The 21,678-nt window shown below is 42.6% G+C and overlaps 10 protein-coding genes across 11 annotated transcripts; 3 read left to right on the top strand and 7 right to left on the bottom strand.

The window, feature by feature from the left end:
* Positions 1 to 233: 233 nt before the first annotated feature.
* LOC108027679 (glycoprotein-N-acetylgalactosamine 3-beta-galactosyltransferase 1) lies at positions 234 to 3,739 on the bottom strand. The gene is made up of 4 exons (XM_017099225.3): positions 3,029 to 3,739; positions 2,876 to 2,969; positions 662 to 958; positions 234 to 594 (listed from the first exon to the last, which is right to left on the bottom strand). Exons 1-4 carry the CDS (start codon positions 3,472 to 3,474, stop codon positions 361 to 363), a joined length of 1,071 nt encoding a protein of 356 aa, XP_016954714.1. The 5' UTR covers positions 3,475 to 3,739; the 3' UTR covers positions 234 to 360.
* A 447-nt stretch (positions 3,740 to 4,186) lies between these two features.
* On the top strand, positions 4,187 to 5,459 carry LOC108027700 (uncharacterized). Its single transcript, XM_017099250.2, has 2 exons — positions 4,187 to 4,285; positions 4,421 to 5,459. Exons 1-2 carry the CDS (start codon positions 4,274 to 4,276, stop codon positions 5,387 to 5,389), a joined length of 981 nt encoding a protein of 326 aa, XP_016954739.1. The 5' UTR covers positions 4,187 to 4,273; the 3' UTR covers positions 5,390 to 5,459.
* Positions 5,460 to 6,028: 569 nt separating this feature from the next.
* LOC108027688 (glycoprotein-N-acetylgalactosamine 3-beta-galactosyltransferase 1) lies at positions 6,029 to 8,857 on the top strand. Of its 2 annotated transcripts, none has more exons than XM_017099236.3 (5): positions 6,029 to 6,567; positions 7,104 to 7,616; positions 7,751 to 7,847; positions 8,023 to 8,277; positions 8,338 to 8,857. In XM_017099236.3, exons 2-5 carry the CDS (start codon positions 7,126 to 7,128, stop codon positions 8,599 to 8,601), a joined length of 1,107 nt encoding a protein of 368 aa, XP_016954725.1. In that variant the 5' UTR covers positions 6,029 to 6,567; positions 7,104 to 7,125; the 3' UTR covers positions 8,602 to 8,857. The 2 variants fall into 2 exon arrangements, with proteins under 2 accessions (XP_016954725.1, XP_050741293.1); XM_050885336.1 differs by having other exon boundaries at positions 6,029 to 6,722.
* LOC108027652 (uncharacterized) lies at positions 8,851 to 10,893 on the bottom strand. Its single transcript, XM_017099169.3, has 3 exons — positions 10,132 to 10,893; positions 9,128 to 9,964; positions 8,851 to 9,024 (listed from the first exon to the last, which is right to left on the bottom strand). Exons 1-3 carry the CDS (start codon positions 10,885 to 10,887, stop codon positions 8,851 to 8,853), a joined length of 1,767 nt encoding a protein of 588 aa, XP_016954658.1. The 5' UTR covers positions 10,888 to 10,893.
* An 86-nt stretch (positions 10,894 to 10,979) lies between these two features.
* Positions 10,980 to 12,193, bottom strand: LOC108027706 (phenoloxidase-activating factor 2). Its single transcript, XM_017099256.2, has 2 exons — positions 11,977 to 12,193; positions 10,980 to 11,914 (listed from the first exon to the last, which is right to left on the bottom strand). The coding sequence occupies exons 1-2, from the start codon at positions 12,160 to 12,162 to the stop codon at positions 11,075 to 11,077; spliced, it is 1,026 nt and encodes a 341-aa protein (XP_016954745.1). The 5' UTR covers positions 12,163 to 12,193; the 3' UTR covers positions 10,980 to 11,074.
* Positions 12,194 to 12,318: 125 nt separating this feature from the next.
* Positions 12,319 to 13,647, bottom strand: LOC108027702 (phenoloxidase-activating factor 2). The gene is made up of 2 exons (XM_017099252.3): positions 13,389 to 13,647; positions 12,319 to 13,330 (listed from the first exon to the last, which is right to left on the bottom strand). Exons 1-2 carry the CDS (start codon positions 13,572 to 13,574, stop codon positions 12,464 to 12,466), a joined length of 1,053 nt encoding a protein of 350 aa, XP_016954741.2. The 5' UTR covers positions 13,575 to 13,647; the 3' UTR covers positions 12,319 to 12,463.
* Positions 13,648 to 14,056: 409 nt separating this feature from the next.
* LOC108027690 (phenoloxidase-activating factor 2) lies at positions 14,057 to 15,526 on the bottom strand. Its single transcript, XM_017099237.3, has 2 exons — positions 15,291 to 15,526; positions 14,057 to 15,221 (listed from the first exon to the last, which is right to left on the bottom strand). Exons 1-2 carry the CDS (start codon positions 15,462 to 15,464, stop codon positions 14,109 to 14,111), a joined length of 1,287 nt encoding a protein of 428 aa, XP_016954726.1. The 5' UTR covers positions 15,465 to 15,526; the 3' UTR covers positions 14,057 to 14,108.
* Positions 15,527 to 16,121: 595 nt separating this feature from the next.
* On the bottom strand, positions 16,122 to 17,380 carry LOC108027696 (phenoloxidase-activating factor 2). The gene is made up of 2 exons (XM_017099245.3): positions 17,201 to 17,380; positions 16,122 to 17,142 (listed from the first exon to the last, which is right to left on the bottom strand). Exons 1-2 carry the CDS (start codon positions 17,363 to 17,365, stop codon positions 16,234 to 16,236), a joined length of 1,074 nt encoding a protein of 357 aa, XP_016954734.1. The 5' UTR covers positions 17,366 to 17,380; the 3' UTR covers positions 16,122 to 16,233.
* A 618-nt stretch (positions 17,381 to 17,998) lies between these two features.
* LOC108027949 (glycoprotein-N-acetylgalactosamine 3-beta-galactosyltransferase 1) lies at positions 17,999 to 19,163 on the top strand. The gene is made up of 2 exons (XM_017099578.3): positions 17,999 to 18,817; positions 18,873 to 19,163. Exons 1-2 carry the CDS (start codon positions 17,999 to 18,001, stop codon positions 19,089 to 19,091), a joined length of 1,038 nt encoding a protein of 345 aa, XP_016955067.1. The 3' UTR covers positions 19,092 to 19,163.
* A 55-nt stretch (positions 19,164 to 19,218) lies between these two features.
* LOC108027948 (glycoprotein-N-acetylgalactosamine 3-beta-galactosyltransferase 1) lies at positions 19,219 to 21,241 on the bottom strand. Its single transcript, XM_017099577.2, has 3 exons — positions 21,020 to 21,241; positions 19,916 to 20,790; positions 19,219 to 19,761 (listed from the first exon to the last, which is right to left on the bottom strand). The coding sequence occupies exons 1-3, from the start codon at positions 21,060 to 21,062 to the stop codon at positions 19,393 to 19,395; spliced, it is 1,287 nt and encodes a 428-aa protein (XP_016955066.1). The 5' UTR covers positions 21,063 to 21,241; the 3' UTR covers positions 19,219 to 19,392.
* Between the last annotated feature and the right edge of the window lie 437 nt (positions 21,242 to 21,678).

Below are 21,678 nucleotides of genomic sequence, written 5' to 3'. Positions count from 1 at the left end.
CCAATCAAAGTCCTTTTCCACTTTTGAAAAATATAGATTTTCGGTGAAGATTTTTGGTGTAGGTCATAGCAAATAAGAGATAATTAGGGAGGGTTGTCATAACGCCTGCATGGGTTTTCCACAGACTTTTGGTGAGCCTTTTGACTCATATAAAAGTATCAAAGCGACCGCAGATTTAAAATATAATATTTGTTCGATGTTTTAATAATTATGTTAGTTAAGAAAACTTTACCTATTTGCTCAAAGGTCATAAAAATAAGTTTTAATTAAGGAAAGGTAACGTGCCTTATAGTTAAAATACATATTTAACTCTTAAGTTCATATCACATGCATAAACAACTTAAAAATACCTTTACGTAACTAAAAATTATCAGGTTTCTCAGACATTTGCAGCAAGTCTTTTATATTGGAATTATCTTCCAGGGGAAATCGTCTCATCAAATCAGATAAGCTTAATCGGCTGCTATGACTTCTTTCTGAAATCTGGTTAACTTTAAACACTTTGAGATGGTAGATCAGAAACTCGTAGAGAAACATGCGTTCGCGACTGGCATAATGAAAGGCCACCGAGTAGTTGGAGCAACATCTCAAGCCCTAAAGAGATATTTTTTGTAAGTATTATGTTTGTTTAAGTAATATGTGATCCAGTTTTGGAGCTTACAGTTTCCACTTGAGAGAAGCTCATCAGGCGCAACCATTCCGGAATGGTTGAATTGACATCCATTAAGTAGTTCTCCAGGTCCAGAGGCATGAACTTTGGTTTCGTATCCCCATCCAAGGCCTGTGAGGAGTCCACAAAATGGACACCCACATTCTGCAGGCATATGCCCATGTAAAAGTCCTCGATGCCCATCTTTTTAGGCTGTGGGCAAATCACCTCCGACCCATAGGCCTTTGTCATAAATCGGTGGAGTGCCTGACGACTAAGAACGTAGGAAGCACCGCCAGACATATAGCTCTGAAAGGAGCAAACAATATTATTCGGGATTATCACAAATTATATTCCATAAAGTCTACGATTAATATAGCACACGCCCTGAGCTAACTTCCAAAACCAGTTACCGCATCATAAGAAAATGGTAATGCTGCGGTATGAATATTCACTTCAAAGACCCGAAAAGTCCAAGTTATACAGCACTTTAGTAACGGTTGGGAGGTTTTCAACATAGTCACCACCGACATGAAGATGTATTTAATCCCCTTTTGGAGGTCACTCAGCCGGGAATGATGTGTCAAAATACGCATCAAACGCACTCGTGAACAAGCAAAGCTCACAAATTAATGGAAGTGATAAATTGAATTCAGTAAATTGTCACATTTGACTTGGGATTATGTCAGATTATATTGCTGAAGTGTGTCACATTTTTTTTTCCCCCCAAATTTGACAAACATTAAAGGAATGTGGGAAATTTTGACAGATAAAATTAAACCATCGTTTTGAAACAATTTGAAGTTCAAAGGAATTAAAATCCTATATTTCCTAGCAAGCTTTTTCCTGAGTGCATATAACACCACATAAAATTAATGCATAATTCATGGGTGCATAAAAATATGTTAATTGGCTGAGGAGCGAACATCCGAAATTCCAGCTAAAAACGAAATAGCAGACAGATCATATTAAACATAGTCAGGCCTCATAATCACAGCAATCAATCACAGACCATTATAACATTTATGATGCATTAGGAATAATCACGGCGGGTTAAGCTCCATTCAAAGTGTGAGAGAAGCTGAGGCTGAAACAAAGAAGATATTTTAATATCTTAGTTAGTTTTTGGCCGAGTGACCAGTTGTGGGTTCGGGCCGGGCCCTCCATAACTCATTTGTTTATTTATGTGTAGACAAACGTTTGCCGACGAAGTGCACTTGGTGCCACCAAGAGCTTGCTCAACTCTTGGAAATGTCAAACGGCGAAATAAATCTCCGGCTACCGCCGAAAAGGCGCGGCTGCGAATGATGCGTGCCAGGTAATCGTGATGACCTCAGGTGAGGCACTGCCATTAGTCTCTGCAGACTGCAGCTACGATTGTTAATGCGAATTTAATTTCTTATTGTTATTTGCCAGGGGTCTACGGATTGATCTATGCACACGGAAAGAGCCAAGACAAGAAGCCTTTGGCCCGTCAAGATCTGCATGATATCATCCTACCAAGAATAGATTTAGTGTTTATTTACCCGCCGACACTGCACAATAAATGGATATTAGTTGCGATTAGGATTACACTCACAAAAGGGGACCGGTTATTCTAACAAAGAACACTTCGTGATTAGCACATTTCTTAGCCAAAATATCGTAAAAATCGAATCGAGAGAGTTCCAAGAGCTTTAATTACCTCTCATTGTTCAGTTTAATTTATGGATTGACCAATAAAAAGCTATTATGGCTTAGCAAAGTATCATAAGTATTTGAGAAAATACATATAAGTAACTTTTTAAATAGTTGGAGTTACCAAAAACTAAAATTCTTGCTCAATTGATTTATTAGCGTATAATAACTATTCGGAAGAAATAACTTAAATAGCCCCCAAAAGCGAAACTAAACTGTCAATTCCGAAACAAAAATTAGAAATTCAAATTAGCTTAGCAAGCGGGTGACAACAACATGCAAGATGAGCAGTTAATTAGAAGCTAATGCCAGCGATCAACTGGATCACTTACTAAATAAATCAAAGGCACAGAGGGAAATCTTGGAAATCAAAAAAATATATAAAACAAACAGATTTCTAACTAAAAGTAATTCTTATAAATTTCTAAAAATGACATTTACAATTTTTACCAGTGCAAAATAGATAAAATCGATGAGTTTTAAAATTTACCACAACATAAGCTCATAGCCGGAAGTTGCTGGATGACATGTTCAACGTTTATCACTCACCACATTATATCGCGACATCTTGTAGCCCAAATAGACGGGGGTATCCGGATCGAAGCCGCTGAGCAGGTGCTGTAGATTCTCCATGACCATATACCTGTAGATACAAGATACAAGTTGGAAGATACTGGAAAGCTCACTTCAAGATACACCTACGTATCGTCGTCCGCCTTGAGGAACCAGTCGTAATCCCCACCGTAGAGCTCCCAAACATGGCGGAATCCCTCGCGGGTCTTGTTCCACAAATCCTCGTAGGCTCCGCCGCCTGGTTCCACCACCCTGACCACGCCCAGTGGCTCGTAGTCCTCGCTGCTGGCGAAGATCAGGTGGTGGCAGCGCTTTCCCCAGGTCTCGTAGACCGTTCGGGCCAAGCTCTCCACATTTTCCGGACAGGTGAGCACCATGCAAAGTATCCTTGGCGTGTTCGGGACATCTTCCATCCTGGCCGTGGCCATCGTGGACATGGTCGAGGAACTGCTCCAACAGGGCGTCACCCTGCTGACATCGTAGACGTACAAGAGCAGCACGAAGGCCAGGACGAATCCGGCCATGAAACCCGTCAGCAGATGCAGCTGAGACCTCAACTTAATCTTGGCCGTCATTCTGCGCCTGCGTTGTGTTCTCCGCGACGCTCGATTCCCGATTGCCGACAGCCAGCTGTTTGTGTTGGCCAGACGGCAATCGGCCAAAATCACTTGGCCAGCAACCGGTTTGCTTTGTTTTCTTATCAAAACTCATCGAAACGTGTGCGATTCTCTGGGCGATTAGGGATGCCCAGTCAAATGGTGTTCTTAGCTGTTTAGGAAACTAGAATATTAGGGGCCCAAGAAATATTAAATTTAAATTTATGCTAAACGGTTACGGCTTTATGACACCTGCTAAACTACGTCTAACTTGATAGAATTTTATTAAAAATTTTTGAATAAAAAAATACACGTTATGTGGGTTCAGTCAGCCGAAAGTTTTATCTAGAAATTTAGGCAAATGTCAAATGAACTTTAAAAATGGCATTTTATTAAAAATGTATTCCACTTTTAGTTTTAGGTTTTAAATAAATGAGCGATCCCTTTAAAAAAAACTTCCTTTTTTGTTTTCTCAAAAATGTTCTTGTAATTTGATGATCACAAACGCATAGCTGTATCATCTTTCAAAGCCCTCGCACTTACGCAGCATAAAAATAGTCACAAATTGAAAATGAAAGTGTTACCAATACATAGTACTCCCAATTGGACAATGGTAAATCGATCAATTGTGGCGCATGACATTGTATAACGTCTCTCATTGGGTAATAAACAAAAAGTGGGATGTGGTATAAAAAGTGCGAGTTGCTTCAATTAAGATATCAGTTAGCTGACACTTTTTAGAGGCACACGCACGGAAGGCAGATCCAAACGTTTTGCGATGGCAGCTAAGGTAAGTTGGGATGGATCCTATATAATATGAAAAAATAAACGCTCGGAAAATAAAATTAAACTAAAAAAAGATTGTTTCTTACCATATCTTAAAATATACGTTAAAGTAATTTAAAATTTTTGTTTACATTTTTAGTTCTTCACCCTGCTGTTCTTGGCCCTGTTTGCCGCCGGCCAAGCGGAGTACAACTACAACGAAAAGGCGGCCAAGGCGGTCAACTCCCTGCAACGCAGTGCATCCGGTAGTTCTGGAGAGGATTTCCTGAGCGACTACCACACGCCCAGCAACAATGCCCTCAACTCGCAGGCCACTCCCGAGGGCTATGACTACTTGGCGCCCACCAGAAATCAATTCTCCGCCGGCAGCCGGGCGGCCAGTGCTCAGGCCTCGAATCTCCTCCAGAATGCGGCCAGTGCGGCCAATGCCGAATCCGTTCTGCTGCCCTCACCGCTGCCCATTCTACGCCAGGAGCAGAACTCCGAGGTGGTTTCCGCCGTCCAGCAACAGGATCAGAAGGTCGTCTCAGTTCCAGCCACTCAGCAGCAAAGCCAGGATGCCGTGGTGGTCTCATCCGTCGTGAGCCAACATAAGGAGCCCGAGGTCTTCCCGCCCGCCAGCTACAGCTTCAACTATGCCGTGAATGACGAGACCACTGGAGACATCAAGGAGCACAGCGAAACCCGGGATGGCCATGTCGTCCGTGGTTTCTACAGCCTCATCGATCCCGATGGCTACAAGCGCACGGTCACCTACACGGCCGATGATGTCCATGGCTTCAATGCGGTCGTCAACCGAGTTCCCTATGCTCTCAAGGCGGTGGTGGTTCCAGTGGTCTCCCAAGGTGCGAAGCCCACTCCATTTGTGGCTCGGGATGAGCGCTCCAAGTCCGTGGATCTCAACGGATCCTCGGGCGCTGCTTCTCTGGAAAGTGAGGTAAGATCGGGAACCGTTTCCGCTTCCGGTTCGGGTTCGAGCTCGAGTTCGAACGCTATTTCGGGATCTGGTAACACCGTTTCCGGTTCCGGGGTGACCAACACCTTCGCAGAGGACAGCTACGCCAATGCCCCCCGGGGACTCGACGCCTCTGGCGGTCCCTACGCCTGAGTTCTGCTCCTCGGCTACGCACTCCTTGTATATTCCATCATCGTGCTTCATCTGTTAATAGTTTTTTCAAATCAATAAATTCAAAACTTTGTTTAAATAACTTGCACAATGTGTTGCCTATCTTTAGGCTTTTAAAAAGCTTTTTGCTGGCATTTAATGATTTCAACATGGGTATAGTAAAGCCTGTATGTCATTGCGGAATAAGTTAAGTAATTAAGGTGTGATGGCCATATGTTAAGGCCTTTTAAGGAGGCAAGGCAAATGCCTTTATGGCATGTAGTAAATTGCTAAAGATAAATATGAAAGGTCAAAGCATGCTTAAGCTTCTCTTTCAAGCAAATAGTCTTTAATACCACAAAAAAATAATTATATTTATTTAAAATATACATTAATTTTAAGCACTCAAATATAAAATTTAATATTATATTATTAAAATATTTATTATGCTTGAATCTTACCCAATTTCTACTTCGAATCTTTTGAGGGTATTTTATAGATCGTAATGTAAAACCATCTTTAAAAAGTTGGGGATTACCTTCGAATATCTGGCAACATTGCGTCCGAAAAAGCGTTAAGGTATTTCTTCATCTTTTTCAACCGTTTCGACGCGCCCGTTTTGGCCAAGTCTGTCAACTGCCGGCAAAGCGCGAAGACGTCGTTTGTTGTTTATTTTCGAGCTGCTCTTTTTTGCCTTGCCTTGGCTCTTTGTTTATTTTTTGTTTGGGACTTCAAGTCGCGTTCGGGCAGCGTTTATTTTTACTGCCTTTTCGTTGAGCGCTTGTGATTGAAATTCTGCCGCAGTACTAGTACCCATCGTGGGGTCGAAAGAAGTGAAAAACCATCGAGGAAGCGACTCGAAACAGTCACATAATTGCAGTCGGCGATTCGAAACGCTTCGAATGAGCTTGGAACGCCTTGAAAAAAACGTCAAACGGGCCGGGCAATTGCCATTTGCAACCCAGCAATTGCGGATCGAATTCAACTTGAGTCAATTGTGCCACCACCGAGCCACCTGTGTGTTTTCCCGAAGGTCGACCGCATCTTTACAGGCTTTCTACTCTGCGTCACTGCCTCAAGAATGTGTTAATTCGGTGATTCGACGTCAACAACAACCGCGACTTCGGCCTATCCGGCGATAACAACAACAGTTTGCCACCTGATCTGATTTGCATAAAAAAGTAAACAAACGCGGATCGTAAAAGCGAGATAAAAGAGCTAAAGAAAAAATATACAAAAAAAAAGCAGTTCCATATATTTGATCGTAGATAACGCATACGTTAAACATCATTTATTGACTGATGGATTGAATGAACAATCAAAATTAAAAAAAAAAGTATAACAAATGGGTTATTGAGTCATAAAATATAACAAATTATTTTTTGTCGAGTACAGCTGAATTTTCTGATGTTTCTGAATGTTATCAAATCTCCCTAAAATTTATTGTTTATTTTAGAGACATTATTAAATTGTAAATTATTGTTACTTTAGCTTATTTAACTGAAAATCTTTTACGGAGAAGATTAAAATACAGTGCTAATAAGCAAAAAGAAACCACACATAATGTTTAAAAATCAAATATAGTTTTAAGAGTCATTAAAAGGCGTCGTAAAAAATAGTATATCAAAATGATTTAATGACAGCTAGTGATATGTGAATCTTTGAAAACAAAAGCGTCTAATTCATGCCAAATTTGGTTGTATTTCTTCCTATAAAGCGAAAAGGAAAAGAATTAAATCATGGGAGTGCGACCGCATTGTAAGCGCATGGAGCTGATCTTGATGGTGCTGATTGGGATGGCGTGGGGTGTTCTTCTTTCGGCGTTGATGAAGCGGGACCATTGGCAGTATCGGGGGGATCCACTGAGGGGGGAAAGCAGTCCCTTTCCAAGCAGTCACAGGAGCATGCCCAGTCCCAACACCACTACAATCCATCCGCTTCCTGATATCCCATCCGCCCGGCTCTTCAACGAAACTCGAGTTCTGTGCCTGGTGATGACCAGTCCCAAAAACCACCAGAGTCGCGCCATCCACATCCAAGGTACCTGGGGAACGCGCTGCAACAAGCTGATCTTCATGAGCACCAAGGCAGATGAGCAACTGGGAACAGTTGTCCTCAATGTGAGGGAGGGCTACTCTAACTCATGGCCTAAGACAAGGGCATCGTTGGAGTATGTCTATAAACGTTATTTTCATCAGTACGACTGGTTCCTGAAGGCGGATGATGATACGTGAGTTAAATGATATTAAAATGATTATAGAGAATTCGAAATAATTTTTCTGGTTTCCTAAAAATCTTTTAAAAATGTAACGTTGTTTAAAAAATAAGACAAAACAATTATCCATTTCCTTTCTTTCATTTTAGCTATGTTATAATGGAAAACCTACGTGCCCTTTTATATGCCCAGAGTCCCAAGAGGCCAATACTTTTTGGTGACAAGTTTCAAACGCATGTTAAGGAGGTAATATTAAAAATTTTAATCCATAACTAAAAAAAAGTACTTTGTACTTTCTACATAAAATATCTACATTTTTGTAACCAGAAAGTATACTATAGATACAACATTCACAAAAAATGAAAATACTAAAATTTGAAATCTTAAGAAAATCTTGAATTAATCATAATTTTTAATTTAGGGTTACACTTCTGGAGGGTCGAGTTATGTCCTGAGCAGAATGGCCCTACATCGACTGATAAAGCTGGGCTTCAGCAACAGCAGTATTTGCACCAACCGGAACTACGGCTACGAGGATGTGGAACTAGGACGATGTCTATCAGCTGTGGGCGTAGCTACTGGAGATTCCAGGGATGAAAATGGTTTAAGCAGATTTATCCCCATCTCACCGCTTCATTGGTATTCGCAAGCGCTACTCAATAATGCAACCCCAGATGTAAACAAAACGTCAGAGTTTTCCCCACCATAAACTAAAATATTTCCTTAATTTTCATAGAACACCAACGATTGCTGCTCCAACACGGCCATCTCGTTTCACTTTAACAACGCACTGGAGTTTTACATGTTGGACTATGTTCTGTACAAGCTAAGAATATTTGGCATAAACAACGTTCAAGATATTTTGCGTTCTAAAAATTCAATTTGGAGCACTTTTCAGACCACAAAAACGGAACTAGGCAAAAATTCTATCAACAAAATAGGACCCGAAAACAACGACACAAAGCGAAAATCCGAAACTAAGCCAAAGACCGAATCGTAATCTTTTGAGCACCAAAATATACTAATATTAAATGCCATAGAATATACCAAAGAGTAAGGCCAATATATAGTAAATTACTAATATAAATCTGCCCCTTAAAATAAGATTGTAAGCCAAATCTTTCCATACTTATTGTTACATGGATGGATATGGATAAGGATATTATATACTATCATCCCAGAGCCATTTTTGAGTACATGTATAAGACTCGATATTTTAAAGAAACTTTAAAATTAAATTGAAATAGCTTCATAAACTGTATTGCTGTTTCCAAAGCGGTTTTTTTCTTAAGAGTCTCGAAGGAGGATGTCCAGCAAGAAGTCCATAGGGTCGGCTCTTATACAAAATCGTTTCCAGAAAATGCATTTGGTAGGGTAACACATTGTGTATTGAAATTGAGTAGGTGGAACAGCATTCCATACCCTGTGAATAAAGACAAGATACAATTTATAAGTTGGATTATCAAAAAAACTACAAATCTTATTAATATCTTTTTAAAAGCTTTATTAAAGATACGTTTTCCCACCGTTCCAGTTACTTGATAGAGATATTCCTTCAGCCAAAAGTTCTCATCATCATGATTCGGTATAAGAAAATGTTCCAGGGAGAGTGAAAAGAACCGCTGGCGACCCAAAACGTCTCTGGAATCGCCGGCATGCACCTTTAATATGCGCAGACATTTGCCCATTGTATAATCCTCAGTGCCTTGATCTCCTGGCAGGCACTTCTTGGCAGCCCCAAGAACGAATGTCTTCACAGCCTTTTTGCTCAGCACATAGCCAGCTCCTCCAGACATATAGAGTGTGGAGGCCAGCTTGAATGGGGAGCCAAAATATATAGGAATATCGGATGAGTAGGGCTTGAGCAGTTGACGCATATTCTCCAGCACGGCATAGGTGTCATCATCAGCCTTGAAGAACCAATCCGCCTCCTGGCCATAATTCTCATAGGCATGCTGAAAAGCCGCCTTGGTCTTGCCCCACAGATTACTGCGGGTATCGCTGACATTCAGACCCACAATCTCCACTCCATCCAAAGTGGTTCGCGAAGAACCGCCATAATATACCACTCGGTTGCAGTGACGTCCCCAGGTCTCGCTAACTGCCTTCACGGCACTCATGTACTTCTTGGGCCAGGAAATCACCAAGCATATTATCCTAACTGAACGATACATATACCTCGCCAGCCGATCGTTCAAAGGTCTATGTATTATGACCATGGGTAAACTGGAAGACCTCAGTTCCGCCAGGGGATTCACAAGGCCATAGGGTCGCAAGTGATAGAACAAGAATTCTAGAACATGCATTTGGGTGGCACGGCAATAGGGGAAAAGGATGGCTCCTCCAAAACAGCTCTCCCAAGTCTTTAAAAAAAGAATTAATATTAAAAGAACTTATTACAAAAGTAAATTATTATGTTAGAACTTTTATACTTTACTATAGTACTATACAACTATTTTAATGTTTAAAAATAGTAGTATTACTATTTAAAAGTTCTTAAGAGTTTTAAGCTTCCTGCAAGAAAACCTACCTGATTTTCGTAGACCACTCGAAAAGTGCAGGGCCACAGCCAAAAGTTACTACGTAGGGTATAAGGGATCACCTCATCTGGTTCGTTGAAGGACTGAAGACCCTCTCTGGGAGCCTTTCTCATTCTCTTCAAGCACTCCCTGAAGAAAACCTCGTTTTGCAGGCAGTTCCTTGTGGCCAGTCGCTCCAAAGCCTCCCTGCTGAAGATGTAGTCAGTGGTGGAGACCTGACCAACATGGGCATAGATATAGACGGCATGTTGGGCTCTGAAGTAGAGCTCTTGGGAAGGCGAATGGTGGGCCAGCAAGTAGCGCAGATTCTCCATGATGACATAGGAGTCCAAGTAGACAACCAGCAGCCAGTCGAGCTCTTTGTGAAAGTCCACATATATCTGGCGATATGCCTCCAGCAGAGTGGTCTCCCTTAGGTTGACGAAGGTCAGCCGATTGCACCGACGACCCCAAGTATTTTTCACATGCACAGCTTTCTGAGCGCCAAACTTGTAGTCCGAGCGATCCATGTAAACTAGGCAATGGACGTGAACCTGCTCCCGCAGAATCGAAGCTATTTGATCATCATCCCAGTGCTGACTTCGCAGGCCCACATCATAGTTCTCTACGGTCTCCTTGTAAGGCTTCTGAATAAACTCAATCAGGTCCGTGAAAGTAGTGCTGTTGGAGAATATCAACAGCTCGAGTAAAAACAGCCAAAACAGGAAAGATAGGATCAGCAATCTAAACAATCCAATTAAGTTCATTTTTTTCCGTCAGTTTATACAGTTTTCATGACATTTATAGAAAAAACTGCTCAGGCTAATTAGTATCAGGTCTTTTAAATCGATTGAATTAATTATTTTTAAATCGAATTCTTTATTTTCATTGGAGTAAGGGACTTAAAATCATATAATAATAATTTACTATAACTTTTAAGATGTGCCCCTAATTTTAATCGTAGACTATATCGTATATGGGAAAGGTCTTATACGGCTTGTTGAGTTCCTCATTAAGGTGTCTGTCGATCCAGGGTTTCATTTGCCTAACATTCGTATAGAGACCGGGAACATTTTCCTGTCCGCAGGATATGCCGCTGTTGACTATGCCGACGAACTCAAAGGTCGTGGGGTGTCCGGGTACGGGACACATTAGCGGGGATCCACCGTCGCCGCGGCAGGCATCGCGACCCCGCTCTCCGCCCGCACATAGCATGGTGGGGTTCAGTAGGTAACTCCTTCCCAGCATCCTCCGCAATCGGTCCTCGCATATATCCTTGTTCAACAAGGGCAAATCTATTTTCTTCTGTCGGAACGGATAACTTAAAACGGATAACTTAACACCCCAACCGGCCACCACGCAGCGTTCCTGCTGCAAAGAGACCTCCGAATTGGGCCAGCAAATGGTGCCAATGTGGGGTTTCATCTCAAACGAAACGTCGAGTATGATCAAAGCTATGTTGTTTGCACCGGTAATAGTACTAAATTCTGGATGCGATATAATCCTGGCCGGAGCTCGAGTGACAACCGTGGATCTAAACAGTTCGTGTAGGTCCCAGGCACCCCCGGCAATCACAAAATCATTCACCGACTTGTCGTGTACCAAGTGGGCAGCCGTGACCACAACATTTTCGGTTACCAGAGTTCCGGCCCCAAAGAAATGCACTTTTTGTTTCATCAGCGCCACAATCCAAGGGAATTCATTCGGTTTGGCCTGGTCAACAAAGGTCCGAGTGGTATTGTCCAGGCCATTAGGGTTACTGTGTCCACAGTTTACTGGGGCGCCCACATGTAGCTAAAAGAGATCATAAAATATCCTAATGTATGGAACATTCTCCGTTTAATATACATATTTACCACTTGAGAACTTTGACAGCAGGTTTCCCATCTCTGGCAATAGGTTTGCGTAATTTCAGCATTTGGGTTCCAGGAATCTGGCTTACAAAGCCCTTGGGGCACACACTCCAACTGGAGGCCACAAGGCGCTCCTGCCTCAGTCAGCACCCATAAAAGGCAACTGAAAATAATAACACTCTGCCACATTGTTGTCTAACAACTGAAATAAATAACGGAGAGCTTTCAAGCCCGTGTTCTGAGAACAAAGAATTCCCTCTTTCATTATCAGTAATCACACTGGCAATGTATATACCTATATATGCAGTAGAAAACATATCAGTTCTAGAGAACAACAATAAAAACTCAAATAAAATATAAAATTTATATTTTTTTGTTTAATAAAAAATACCCAAGCCAAAAACTAATTATATACAATTTTTTTATTCAGAGGTTTACTGCTAAAGGTTTTGGAAAAACATCTTGAGTTTTGAAATTTCGGGCCTTTTGCTCAAAGACTACCGCGCATGGAGGCAACTAAATCCCCCGGCACGCTGAGCACTTGCTGCCAGTGCGGATCAATCCACTCCTTGAACTTGGAAACATGTGTGTAGGTGCCTGGAACATTTTCCTGACCACACTTGATGCCCCAGTTGACGATGCCAGACTGTTCATATCGATTGGGGTCGTTCTCGAGGGCGCAGAAAAGGGCGGAACCTCCGCTTTGGGAGCACACATCGCGGCCCCACTCTCCGCCGGCGCAAATTAGGCTGTCGGGCAATGTATAGTTCCAGCCCATCCTAGTCCGCCTCAGTTGATCCTGACACCTTGAGCCATCCACTATGGGCAGTTCGACTTGCTGTTGTATGGGCAAAAGTTTGTCATCGCCAAATGATCTTTGTCCCCAACCGGCAACCAAGCAGCGCCTTCCTGCGAAGGTCTCACCCGAAGTTGGTAAACATATGGTCTGAATATGGGGCTTGATCTGGAATGGTGAATCCAAAAAGAGGAGAGCCAAGTTGTTGGCGCCGGTCATGAATTGAAACCCCTCATGTATAATGATTTTGGTCACTTGACGCTCCTCGGGAGGATAAGGTAGCTCACTGGACGACGACAAGTCCCATTCGCCTGCTCTGACCTTAATGTGAGCACTGGACTTATGCACCAGAATGTGGGCTGCTGTTAGTACTAGTCCTGGGGTAATCAGAGACCCTCCTCCGAAATACTGGCCCTTGGAGAACAAGGCCATCGCCCAAGGAAATTGACCTGGTCTGGCCTGGTTTCCATCCACCTGTCGGTTTTCATCTAGGCCATTGGGATTAGTCATGCCACAAAGGGATCCCGGTGGAAGTGACGGAGTACTGCGCTTTTTGTCAATCTACAAAAAAGGCATATGGGAAAATCTTATCTTCGGTATTCAGTTTCAATGCACTTACCACATTAGACTTTTTACAGCAGACTTCCAAGTCGCTGCAATTGATGGTGGAACTTAGATCAAAAATGGGCTCCTCCCGTCGACAATTTTCCCTGGGAACACACTGATGGGAACTTGCACATATGTGAGCATCGCTAAAAAAGATGCAACTCCAAAGCACAGCTAGAACTGAAAGCATTCGTGGCATCGTTCTCTCCACAACAGATTTTCAAATGACCGTGTTAGTACATAAGTATTCATCCCGCTCTAGAGATAAGAACGAAATAAAAATAATCTGAGGACCCCTATGGCACTGTCTCGATCTTTGTTTAACTGGTTGGATTTTTTTAAGTCTTAGTAACATACAGAAAAAAGTTTCTGCCGCCTTAGAACATTTAATTATGTGTTTATATTAAATCGTGTACCAAAATCAAGCATGTATCATACTGATTATGCTCTAGAATTCGGAGAATCTGGAATAGATTAAAGTTTTTGGCTGAGATCAGAATTAGCATAACTACATTTTGAGGAGAATAGTTTAATATTAAATAAAAAAATTTAAATAAATCTTTTGAAACAGTAGAATGTAAATATTTTTTATGAGAGTTTGAACAAAGCCGAAGGATTTAGTAGATTTTCAGACCCAGTACTTTTTCATAAATTCGAAATAAATTCTGTAACTAGGCACTATGAAGTTGAGATTACTTTTTATTTTAAAACTTCTGTGTTAAAATTGTTATCTTTACAAATCGAGTTTGCCGCCCGCCAACTTGAGATCGAGGTAGTCCCTGAACAAGGCCACATTCGTGAAGGTTCCAGGCACATTCGCCTGGCCACAACGGATGCCAAAGCTGACGATGCCAGCCTGTTCGTACCGATTGGGGTCGTTTTCCAGGGGACAGAAGAGGGGAGATCCACCATCGCCGGTGCAGGCATCCTGGCCTCGTTCTCCGCCGGCGCAAATCAGGCTTTCGGGGAGCTTGAAGTTTCGACCCATCACAGTGCGCCTCAACTGATTCTGGCAGTCTTCTCTCTTCACGATGGGTAGCTCCACTACCTTTTGTCTTTTTGAATTTTGGGGATCCTGGTAGGAGGGCTTTCCCCAACCGGCCATCACGCAGCGCTTGTGGTCGAAAGAGCTTGCCTCGCTTGGTAAACAGACGGTACGGATGTGGGCCTTCAGTTCGAAGGGAGAGTGGAGATACAGGAGCGCCATGTCGTTCGACGCATTCCCGAATACAAAGTCTTCGTGTTGCTCGATTTTTTGCACAAAGCGCTCCTCATGGGGGTTTGCCTCCTGATTGGAGGCCATATCCCATTCGCCCGCTCTGACCACAATCCCATTGGCGTTCTTGTTGGCCAGAAGGTGAGCTGCTGTTAACACTACTCCGGGAGCAATTAGGGAACCGCCTCCAAAGTACTCACCACGGCTAAATAGAGCCACCATCCAGGGATATTGACCAGGCCCACTGGGATTAGCCACGCCGCAGAGTCCGGTCAAGAGGGAAGCCTCGATTGGTGGGTAAGATGGGCCTTCAACTCGGACCGGAGCAGGGTTCGGTGAGGTTTGGTAATGGTATTCAGTTTGGGGCCGCTGGGTGGTGGTCGTGGGTGGGGAAGGTGTGGTTGGAGGGGAGTAAGGGAGTTGGCTGGCCCATTGGTTAGTGGACGAGCTCTGAAAATAGTTTCCAACTGGGGACCGAGGTGTTGAGGCTTGCTCATAGTTTACATATCGGCTCAAAGGTGTGGTGGATACTCCATTTTGCTGCCAGTATATAGTGGGAGCAGCTTGGTAATTGTTTGTAGCTTGCCTCCAATTTCCTTGATCATAATTGGTTAAAGAATTGGGGTTATACTGATTTGGGTAAAAATAAAAATGAATATGTTATTCAACAACAGATTATGTTATTTTAATTGAACTTACCAAGTAGCAGCAAACTTGGTTTGAAGGGCACGTACCTAAGTTCAGATTTAGATTGTTCAGATTTATATATGTTCGACAATATCCTTTGTAAACGCACTGATAGGGATATTGGCAGAGATCAGCAGCAGAAATGCAGCCAAAAATTAGGGCTCCTATCAACCAGAACTCGCTCATCGTTTACGTGCGAACTGAACTATTCGAAGAGACGGGCACAGGGAGAGTGTGATTCCCGGCAATTAGGTATAGAAAAATATATAATTTAAGCTTATCACTTTTTAAATAAAGTTGTTTATATATTATATTTTGGTTTACTGAAACGCTCTCCGGAGAGCAGGAAATAGCACCACTAAATTTGATTTGGCTGTGTCAACATCTGTTGATAAGAAAATGAAGCGAAAAACAACAAAAAAAAAATTTAAAAATAAAATAAATATTTAATATTTTGCACTTAGATGATGTACACACATGAAAAAAATACATCCTAAGAAAATGTAAAACAAGCTATGAAGTACTTGAAAACGGTTGATACATTTATGTTTAATACACACAAATGGTTAATGATACAAAAAAGACGCTTAAATACTATATACAGCGAAAATATATATCAGCTTTAATTTATAAACCTTGAGGAAACATTCGGAAATATCAAATGATTGTTAATTTTAATACTTAGAATTTTGTTTTTTAAAATCGCGATTGCGATTTTTGCGATTCTGCGCATTTAGATAGGTATTACCAATTTCAAATTACACTGAAGGCGCATTTTCAGAAAAGTGGATCCATGACAGTCTTTAGCAATGTAACCCAAACGTGTGAATAATATAACAACCATTTCGACGAATGTAATATACTCTTTTAATTTATTTTGTAATTGCCAATATGCAGAAAATCGGATTTAACATTTTCGAAAGTTGATTACAATACCATGGAAAACACATGCCTTCTAGATGTGCTGATGAAGCCAATCCCCAAACATGCCCAAATTTGTAAACGTTGAAGGCATATTTTCCAGTTCACACAGGCCAAAGCTGAAGATGCCTGCTAGATCGTATCGATAAGGAAAATGGTCCTGCTTACAAAGCAGGGCAGATCCACCATCGAAAAAGCAGGCATCCTTGCCCTTCTCACCACCAGCGCAAAGGAGACTCTCTGGCAGGTTATAGTCCGCACGAAGCCTGGTTTGCCTCAGCTGATTCTGGCAGAGAGCCCTGCTGACTATGGGTACATCCATTTTGATTTGTACATCCGTAAATGTTGTATACGGGTGGACGACTCGCTTTCCCCAACCGGCAATAATGCAGCGCTTTTGCTCGAATGACTTTCCCTGGCCAGGGGAACAGACGGGTGCGATGTGGCTCCTCAGTTTGTACGGCGACTTAAGGTACAGAAGGGCCAAGTTGTTCTCCTGAGTCTGGTATTGAAAGTTCTCATGGATCCGAATCCTGGCCACACGACGCTCCTCCGGCGGGAACTGCTCGGCGCGCAACAAGAAGTCAAAGTCACCAGCTCTGACCACAATGTCATCCGCATTCCTGTTCATCACCAGGTAAGCTGCAGTCAGCACAGTGCCCGGGGCAACCAGGGATGCCCCTTCCAGGTAGGTGCCATTGGAGAATAGCGCAATCAGCCATGGATATTGGCCAGGCCAAGGGTGCTTCTCGGCCTCTGGCATGCTAAAGTTCAAAAGATTTTCATTCTCCTGGCCGCAATGCTCCTGCAAACGCTGCTTCGGCGAAGGACTCGGGATTGCTGCGGTGATGTACTTAGGTGGTGGCTGCAAAGCATTCACATCCGGCGATCGAATTGGAACTGCTGGCTTGAAGGCGTTATAAGGTGGCCTTCCTTCCGCATTCTAAAAATATATCACCATCAGAATTTATTGCACAAAGAAATACATTTTATGCATCTACCGGATAAGCATCGCCACAGCAGTCGTAGGGGCTGCTTGGATCGAAACCTAGAAGTATATTTGCACAGTGTCCCTTAAGAACCAAACGATTGGGAGGCTCACAGAGGTCGGCGGCAGAAATGATGCAGCCCACCAGGAGAGCTGCAAGTGCCCAGTATCGAGGCATTGTTCGCTCGAAAAGAAAAATGTCAACTAAATGATTGTTGATGAATGCTGCTACTTTTATTAATGAAATGCTGAGATTACGCAACTGATAACTAATAAAGGAATTTCCAAAAAAAAAATGACGCATATATAGATAGGGCAAATATATGGAATGAGTGAGCTTCTGTTGTCAGCTTCATTTATTAAAATAACAAGACGGCTATAGGTATATGTTTTAATTTGATCAGCCGCTCAAACATAGCTACATTTTTTTGGTTTTGTTTAAATGTTTTTTTATGAAACGTGCTGTCTACACAAGTAACTTTTCATAATAAATAAGTCGATTGAAAGATATACTTGATATACAATTACAGGATTTAGTTTTGGCCAACAGCTGATGTATTGTATTCAAGTGTTATATACATACAATATTTATATTTGTTTTTAGTTACTAGAACCCTATTATAAAATTATCTTCTAGTTTTCTATTTACGTTCTAAATATTTTTATAAGTGTAAAATTAAGAGATATAGAGAGAATAGTTTGCCTCTTCGAGACTTAGCTGGCACTTAAAACTTGGGCGTTACTAATGAGGTTAACAATGAAAATATATATACACTAGAGAGAATTCAAAAACATCACAGTTCTTGCAAAAATGGAGCGCAAAGAGTGTGTTTTTCTGGACCGAAACAGCCACTATCAACAGCACTCAGTTTCGGCATCATCCTCGCGACCTGTGCTCTTTCTTCTTCTGGGCATTGGTATTGGTTACCTGATCACCCAGGCGCTCCTGTGGCCAATTGTACCCCTTAAATCGCACGCGATCCGCACAGGGAGGACGACCCCACTGGACATCGATTTGACCGACGAGGTGCGAGTCCTGTGCTACGTGAACACGAAACCCAGTAGTCATAGGACGCAGGCCAAGGCGGTACTTGAGACTTGGGGCAGGAGGTGCAACAAGCTGATCTTCTTCAGCAGCCGAACCGATGTCAATCTCTCCGGATCCGTGGCCCTGCCGGTCAGTGCGAACTTCCGTGAGTCGTGGCGGAAGACGAAGAGGGCCCTGCAGTACCTCTATGACCACCACTTGGCGGATGCCGACTGGTTCCTGGAGGCCGATGACGAGACCTATGTGCTGATGGAGAATCTGCGGTACATGGTCTATCCGTACAGCCCAGACATGGCCATCTATTTCGGCTCCCCGGGCACTGTGATGAGTCGTGCTGCACTGCGTCGCTTCGTGGAGGTATCCCTGCCCAATCCATCGAAATGCGAGCCAAAGGACTCGGGTCCCACCGCCGGTAAGCTGAAGGAGTGCCTGGATAATGCCAACGTTATAGCGGGAAAAACTCACGATTCCAAGGGACGCAGACGGATGTACCTCATCGAACCGCAGGCCAGGTCCAATGTGTATCTTCGCTATGACGCAAAGTTTTGGTTCTGGAAATTCCTCGCCTTCAGAACCCAAAAGGTTTGTACTTCCATCCTCTTAAAGAGGTTAAATGGCTTATCTGCTTTCCCTCTAGGGCATTTTCTCTTGGTCCAACTATGCCGTTTCGTTTCATTTTGTGGATCATCGCTATATGCACTGTTTCGAGTATATGATCTATAGACTGCGGGCTTTTGGACGAAAGCTTCCTATGGAGACTCTTCCCGAGAAGTACGGCCCCAGCAAGAAGGAGAAGATTCAAGAAGAACAGTTAACTAATGCTGAGAAAGAAGTGCCAGCTGATTATGCCTATTGAAAGATTCAGCAGAATTCTAGGGAACTCTAGAATAGGTATTCCAAAAATTTATTATTTTTTTTTTATTAATATTTGAAGGCTTTTTGTACAGCCCTGAGAAATGTCGTCAAGAGTTACATGAAAAACAGTTTATATTTAGAAGACCATTGTTAAGTAACAAACGTTAGTTGTTTTGAGACTTGATGTTTAAATATATTGTGTTGGACTTACTGAAAGAAACTCGTGTTTACTTATTTAAGGACAGCCTTGGCCTTGTAGTTTAAACATAATATAAAATGCCATACCATAAACCTAAAAATTTTTAATGATTTTCTTCTGAAGTTTCCTTGGTCTTGGAGTGATTATCAGTTTCCTCATTAGTATGCTTCGAATCTTCCTCTTCCTTTTCCAACTCCTGCGAGTCCATTTCCCGGGCGTCGGGTTCCTTTGGCTTTTCAGTTGTGGTCGTGTAAATCCTGTCGTAGTCATCCACAGAGTCCTCATTACTGGCCAGATGACGCTCAACGGGAGCGGGAAGGAACTGACCCACTTTGAGTTTGGCAGGCAGGGGCTCCAGGGATCGCATCAGGCCATAGGGTTTCAAATGGTAGATAAGATAGTCCATCACGTACATCATATTTGCGGCCACATAGTGAAAGGAGATGGCCAGGTCCGAGCAGCAATCAAGACCCTGCGAAATAATATTTTATAATATAATAATAACATTATAAAATATAATAAGATCAGCAACAAGAACCCTGATAATAAAACTGTATAATAGTTATGATATTTATATTTCTTGAGGTGATGATCCCACGAAAGATTTTAGTAAAGACCAAACTTACGTCATCCGTCTTGTAGAACTGGTAGTTCCAGTACCAAAAGCCCTTGTCCCATTTGGCCGGAATCAAATGGTGCTCCGGGATAAAGGGAAACATCCGACCGCGTCCAATCTGATCCCTGGAATCGCCGGCCGTAACATTCAGATGCTCCATGCAGCGCCCGATCTCGATGTCCTCGTTGACCACGGTGCCCGGCAGACACATGTTGGGATTCGGAATGCCCTCGACCACGAATCGTCGCAGGGCCTCCCGACTGAGTATATACCCCGCTCCGCCGGACATATATCCCTGCTTCACAAAGGGCTTGAACTTGAAGCCGAAGTGCACTGGTGTCTCGGGATTGTAGGGATACAGCATATAGCGCATGTTCTCGATCACCGCATAGGTGTCGTCATCAGCCTTGTAGAAGAAGTCGGCATCGTTATAGTGATGGTGATAGACGTAGGTAAACGCCGCCTTGACCTTGGCCCATAGGTTCTCGCGACCCTCGCCCACATCCAACTTCACCGTGGGCAGCTCCTCGTCCGCGCCGGAGCTCATGAAGAGCAGGATGTTGCAGCGCTTGCCCCACGTTCGCTTCACGTGGCGAGCCTTGACCTTGTGGTTCGTGGGATTGGTCATCACCCAGCAGAGGATGCGCACCTCCCTCTTAAGCTGCTCCGCCACGGTGACGTTGTCATCGGGATGGTCGTGCTGGAAGGGACCATGCTCCGCGGCCTGGAGGGCCACTTGGGAATCGACGGGCAAGTTGAGTCGCCGGCTGATATACGGATAGAGACTCTCGTGGGGAGAAATTCTCGAGAAGAGTTGTGCCATGCAGTAGCCCACCACCAGACCAATGATCAGGGTGAACACCGAGCGATTCTTGGAGCGGGGAGCTGAAATAAAGGTTACACTTTCACCAGTAAACAACGAAGTTATAAACATCTCTAGGGAATCTAACATAGATCGTTGGTATCAAAACTAATAAAGAAGGTACATTTGCTAGAACAGGATTTAGATTTAAAATTTAGAAATTTTTTAGGTCAAATTTCTAAATAATTAAATTTTTCAAGTTCTTAAATACATTTTTAACTGATACTTTAACCGTCACACTAGTAATATCACCTTCTGTTATCAGGGAGCGCGATAAAAGACTTGCACTTGTCATTTTTGCACTTCTGTCGGCCAAATATTTTAGGGCACCTCAAGTTTCCCTTTCAACTGGCTAACAGTCGAAAATACACTTGTACAAACAAGAAGTTGGCTATGTGTCCAATTTCTTTTTATCTTACGAATACGTCAATCTCGTAGACCCTATTTTCAGCAAGAACTGAGCCCGAATGCGTTTGCCAGCCGACTGAGCAGCATAAGCTTTGTCTGGAGCTGATCAGATGGTTTCAGCTAACATTTATCAGAAACAGTTGATCAAACAAAACTTGGAAAGTGGCCAATGTACCGAGTAAGATATATAGATCTATATAGGTCTAGAGCTAACATTCTTGAGAGCCAAAAAGAATTAAAAAATTAAAAAATTGGGGATATGAGTATGCTTTTTTCATTAGAAAGATAGGCTTGTTTTAAATTTATTACGAAAGTTAAAATAAAATTGTACTTGTTCACGAAATGGTTGACATACTCGTAGGTACCTACACGAAAGAGATTAAGAAACATATTTGATTTTCTTCATTCGATGTATCTACATATTTAAAATTCTTAATTAGTATGCCATTTGGTCTGATGAAAAATCATACAAAATTAAAGTTTTTATATTTCCCAAATTTTAT

The sequence above is a fragment of the Drosophila biarmipes genome, chromosome 2L (assembly GCF_025231255.1).
Source record: "Drosophila biarmipes strain raj3 chromosome 2L, RU_DBia_V1.1, whole genome shotgun sequence".
Lineage (NCBI taxonomy): Eukaryota > Metazoa > Arthropoda > Insecta > Diptera > Drosophilidae > Drosophila > Drosophila biarmipes.
This window is presented reverse-complemented; position numbering and strand designations above follow the sequence as displayed.

Excerpts from the sequence above, each read along its gene's own strand:
- LOC108027652 (XM_017099169.3), bottom strand. The coding sequence starts at position 10,887 with ATGAACTTAATTGGATTGTTTAGATTGCTGATCCTATCTTTCCTGTTT. Across the intron at positions 9,965-10,131 it reads GAGTGGTCTACGAAAATCAG|ACTTGGGAGAGCTGTTTTGG; the intron begins GTAGGTTTTCTT and ends CTTTTTTTAAAG. Across the intron at positions 9,025-9,127 it reads TCTATCAAGTAACTGGAACG|GGTATGGAATGCTGTTCCAC; the intron begins GTGGGAAAACGT and ends CTTTATTCACAG.
- LOC108027688 (XM_017099236.3), top strand. The coding sequence starts at position 7,126 with ATGGGAGTGCGACCGCATTGTAAGCGCATGGAGCTGATCTTGATGGTG. Across the intron at positions 7,617-7,750 it reads CTGAAGGCGGATGATGATAC|CTATGTTATAATGGAAAACC; the intron begins GTGAGTTAAATG and ends CTTTCATTTTAG. Across the intron at positions 7,848-8,022 it reads TTCAAACGCATGTTAAGGAG|GGTTACACTTCTGGAGGGTC; the intron begins GTAATATTAAAA and ends TTTTTAATTTAG.
- LOC108027696 (XM_017099245.3), bottom strand. The coding sequence starts at position 17,365 with ATGCCTCGATACTGGGCACTTGCAGCTCTCCTGGTGGGCTGCATCATT. Across the intron at positions 17,143-17,200 it reads GCTGTGGCGATGCTTATCCG|AATGCGGAAGGAAGGCCACC; the intron begins GTAGATGCATAA and ends ATATATTTTTAG.
- LOC108027679 (XM_017099225.3), bottom strand. The coding sequence starts at position 3,474 with ATGACGGCCAAGATTAAGTTGAGGTCTCAGCTGCATCTGCTGACGGGT. Across the intron at positions 2,970-3,028 it reads CTCAAGGCGGACGACGATAC|GTATATGGTCATGGAGAATC; the intron begins GTAGGTGTATCT and ends TTGTATCTACAG. Across the intron at positions 959-2,875 it reads AGATGTCGCGATATAATGTG|AGCTATATGTCTGGCGGTGC; the intron begins GTGAGTGATAAA and ends TGCTCCTTTCAG.
- LOC108027706 (XM_017099256.2), bottom strand. The coding sequence starts at position 12,162 with ATGTGGCAGAGTGTTATTATTTTCAGTTGCCTTTTATGGGTGCTGACT. Across the intron at positions 11,915-11,976 it reads GCTGTCAAAGTTCTCAAGTG|CTACATGTGGGCGCCCCAGT; the intron begins GTAAATATGTAT and ends GATCTCTTTTAG.
- LOC108027690 (XM_017099237.3), bottom strand. The coding sequence starts at position 15,464 with ATGAGCGAGTTCTGGTTGATAGGAGCCCTAATTTTTGGCTGCATTTCT. Across the intron at positions 15,222-15,290 it reads ACCAAGTTTGCTGCTACTTG|TATAACCCCAATTCTTTAAC; the intron begins GTAAGTTCAATT and ends TACCCAAATCAG.
- LOC108027702 (XM_017099252.3), bottom strand. The coding sequence starts at position 13,574 with ATGCCACGAATGCTTTCAGTTCTAGCTGTGCTTTGGAGTTGCATCTTT. Across the intron at positions 13,331-13,388 it reads GCTGTAAAAAGTCTAATGTG|ATTGACAAAAAGCGCAGTAC; the intron begins GTAAGTGCATTG and ends CCTTTTTTGTAG.
- LOC108027948 (XM_017099577.2), bottom strand. The coding sequence starts at position 21,062 with ATGACAAGTGCAAGTCTTTTATCGCGCTCCCTGATAACAGAAG. Across the intron at positions 20,791-21,019 it reads GCGCTCCCTGATAACAGAAG|CTCCCCGCTCCAAGAATCGC; the intron begins GTGATATTACTA and ends CCTTTATTTCAG. Across the intron at positions 19,762-19,915 it reads AGTTCTACAAGACGGATGAC|GGTCTTGATTGCTGCTCGGA; the intron begins GTAAGTTTGGTC and ends ATTATTTCGCAG.
- LOC108027949 (XM_017099578.3), top strand. The coding sequence starts at position 17,999 with ATGGAGCGCAAAGAGTGTGTTTTTCTGGACCGAAACAGCCACTATCAA. Across the intron at positions 18,818-18,872 it reads TCGCCTTCAGAACCCAAAAG|GGCATTTTCTCTTGGTCCAA; the intron begins GTTTGTACTTCC and ends CTTTCCCTCTAG.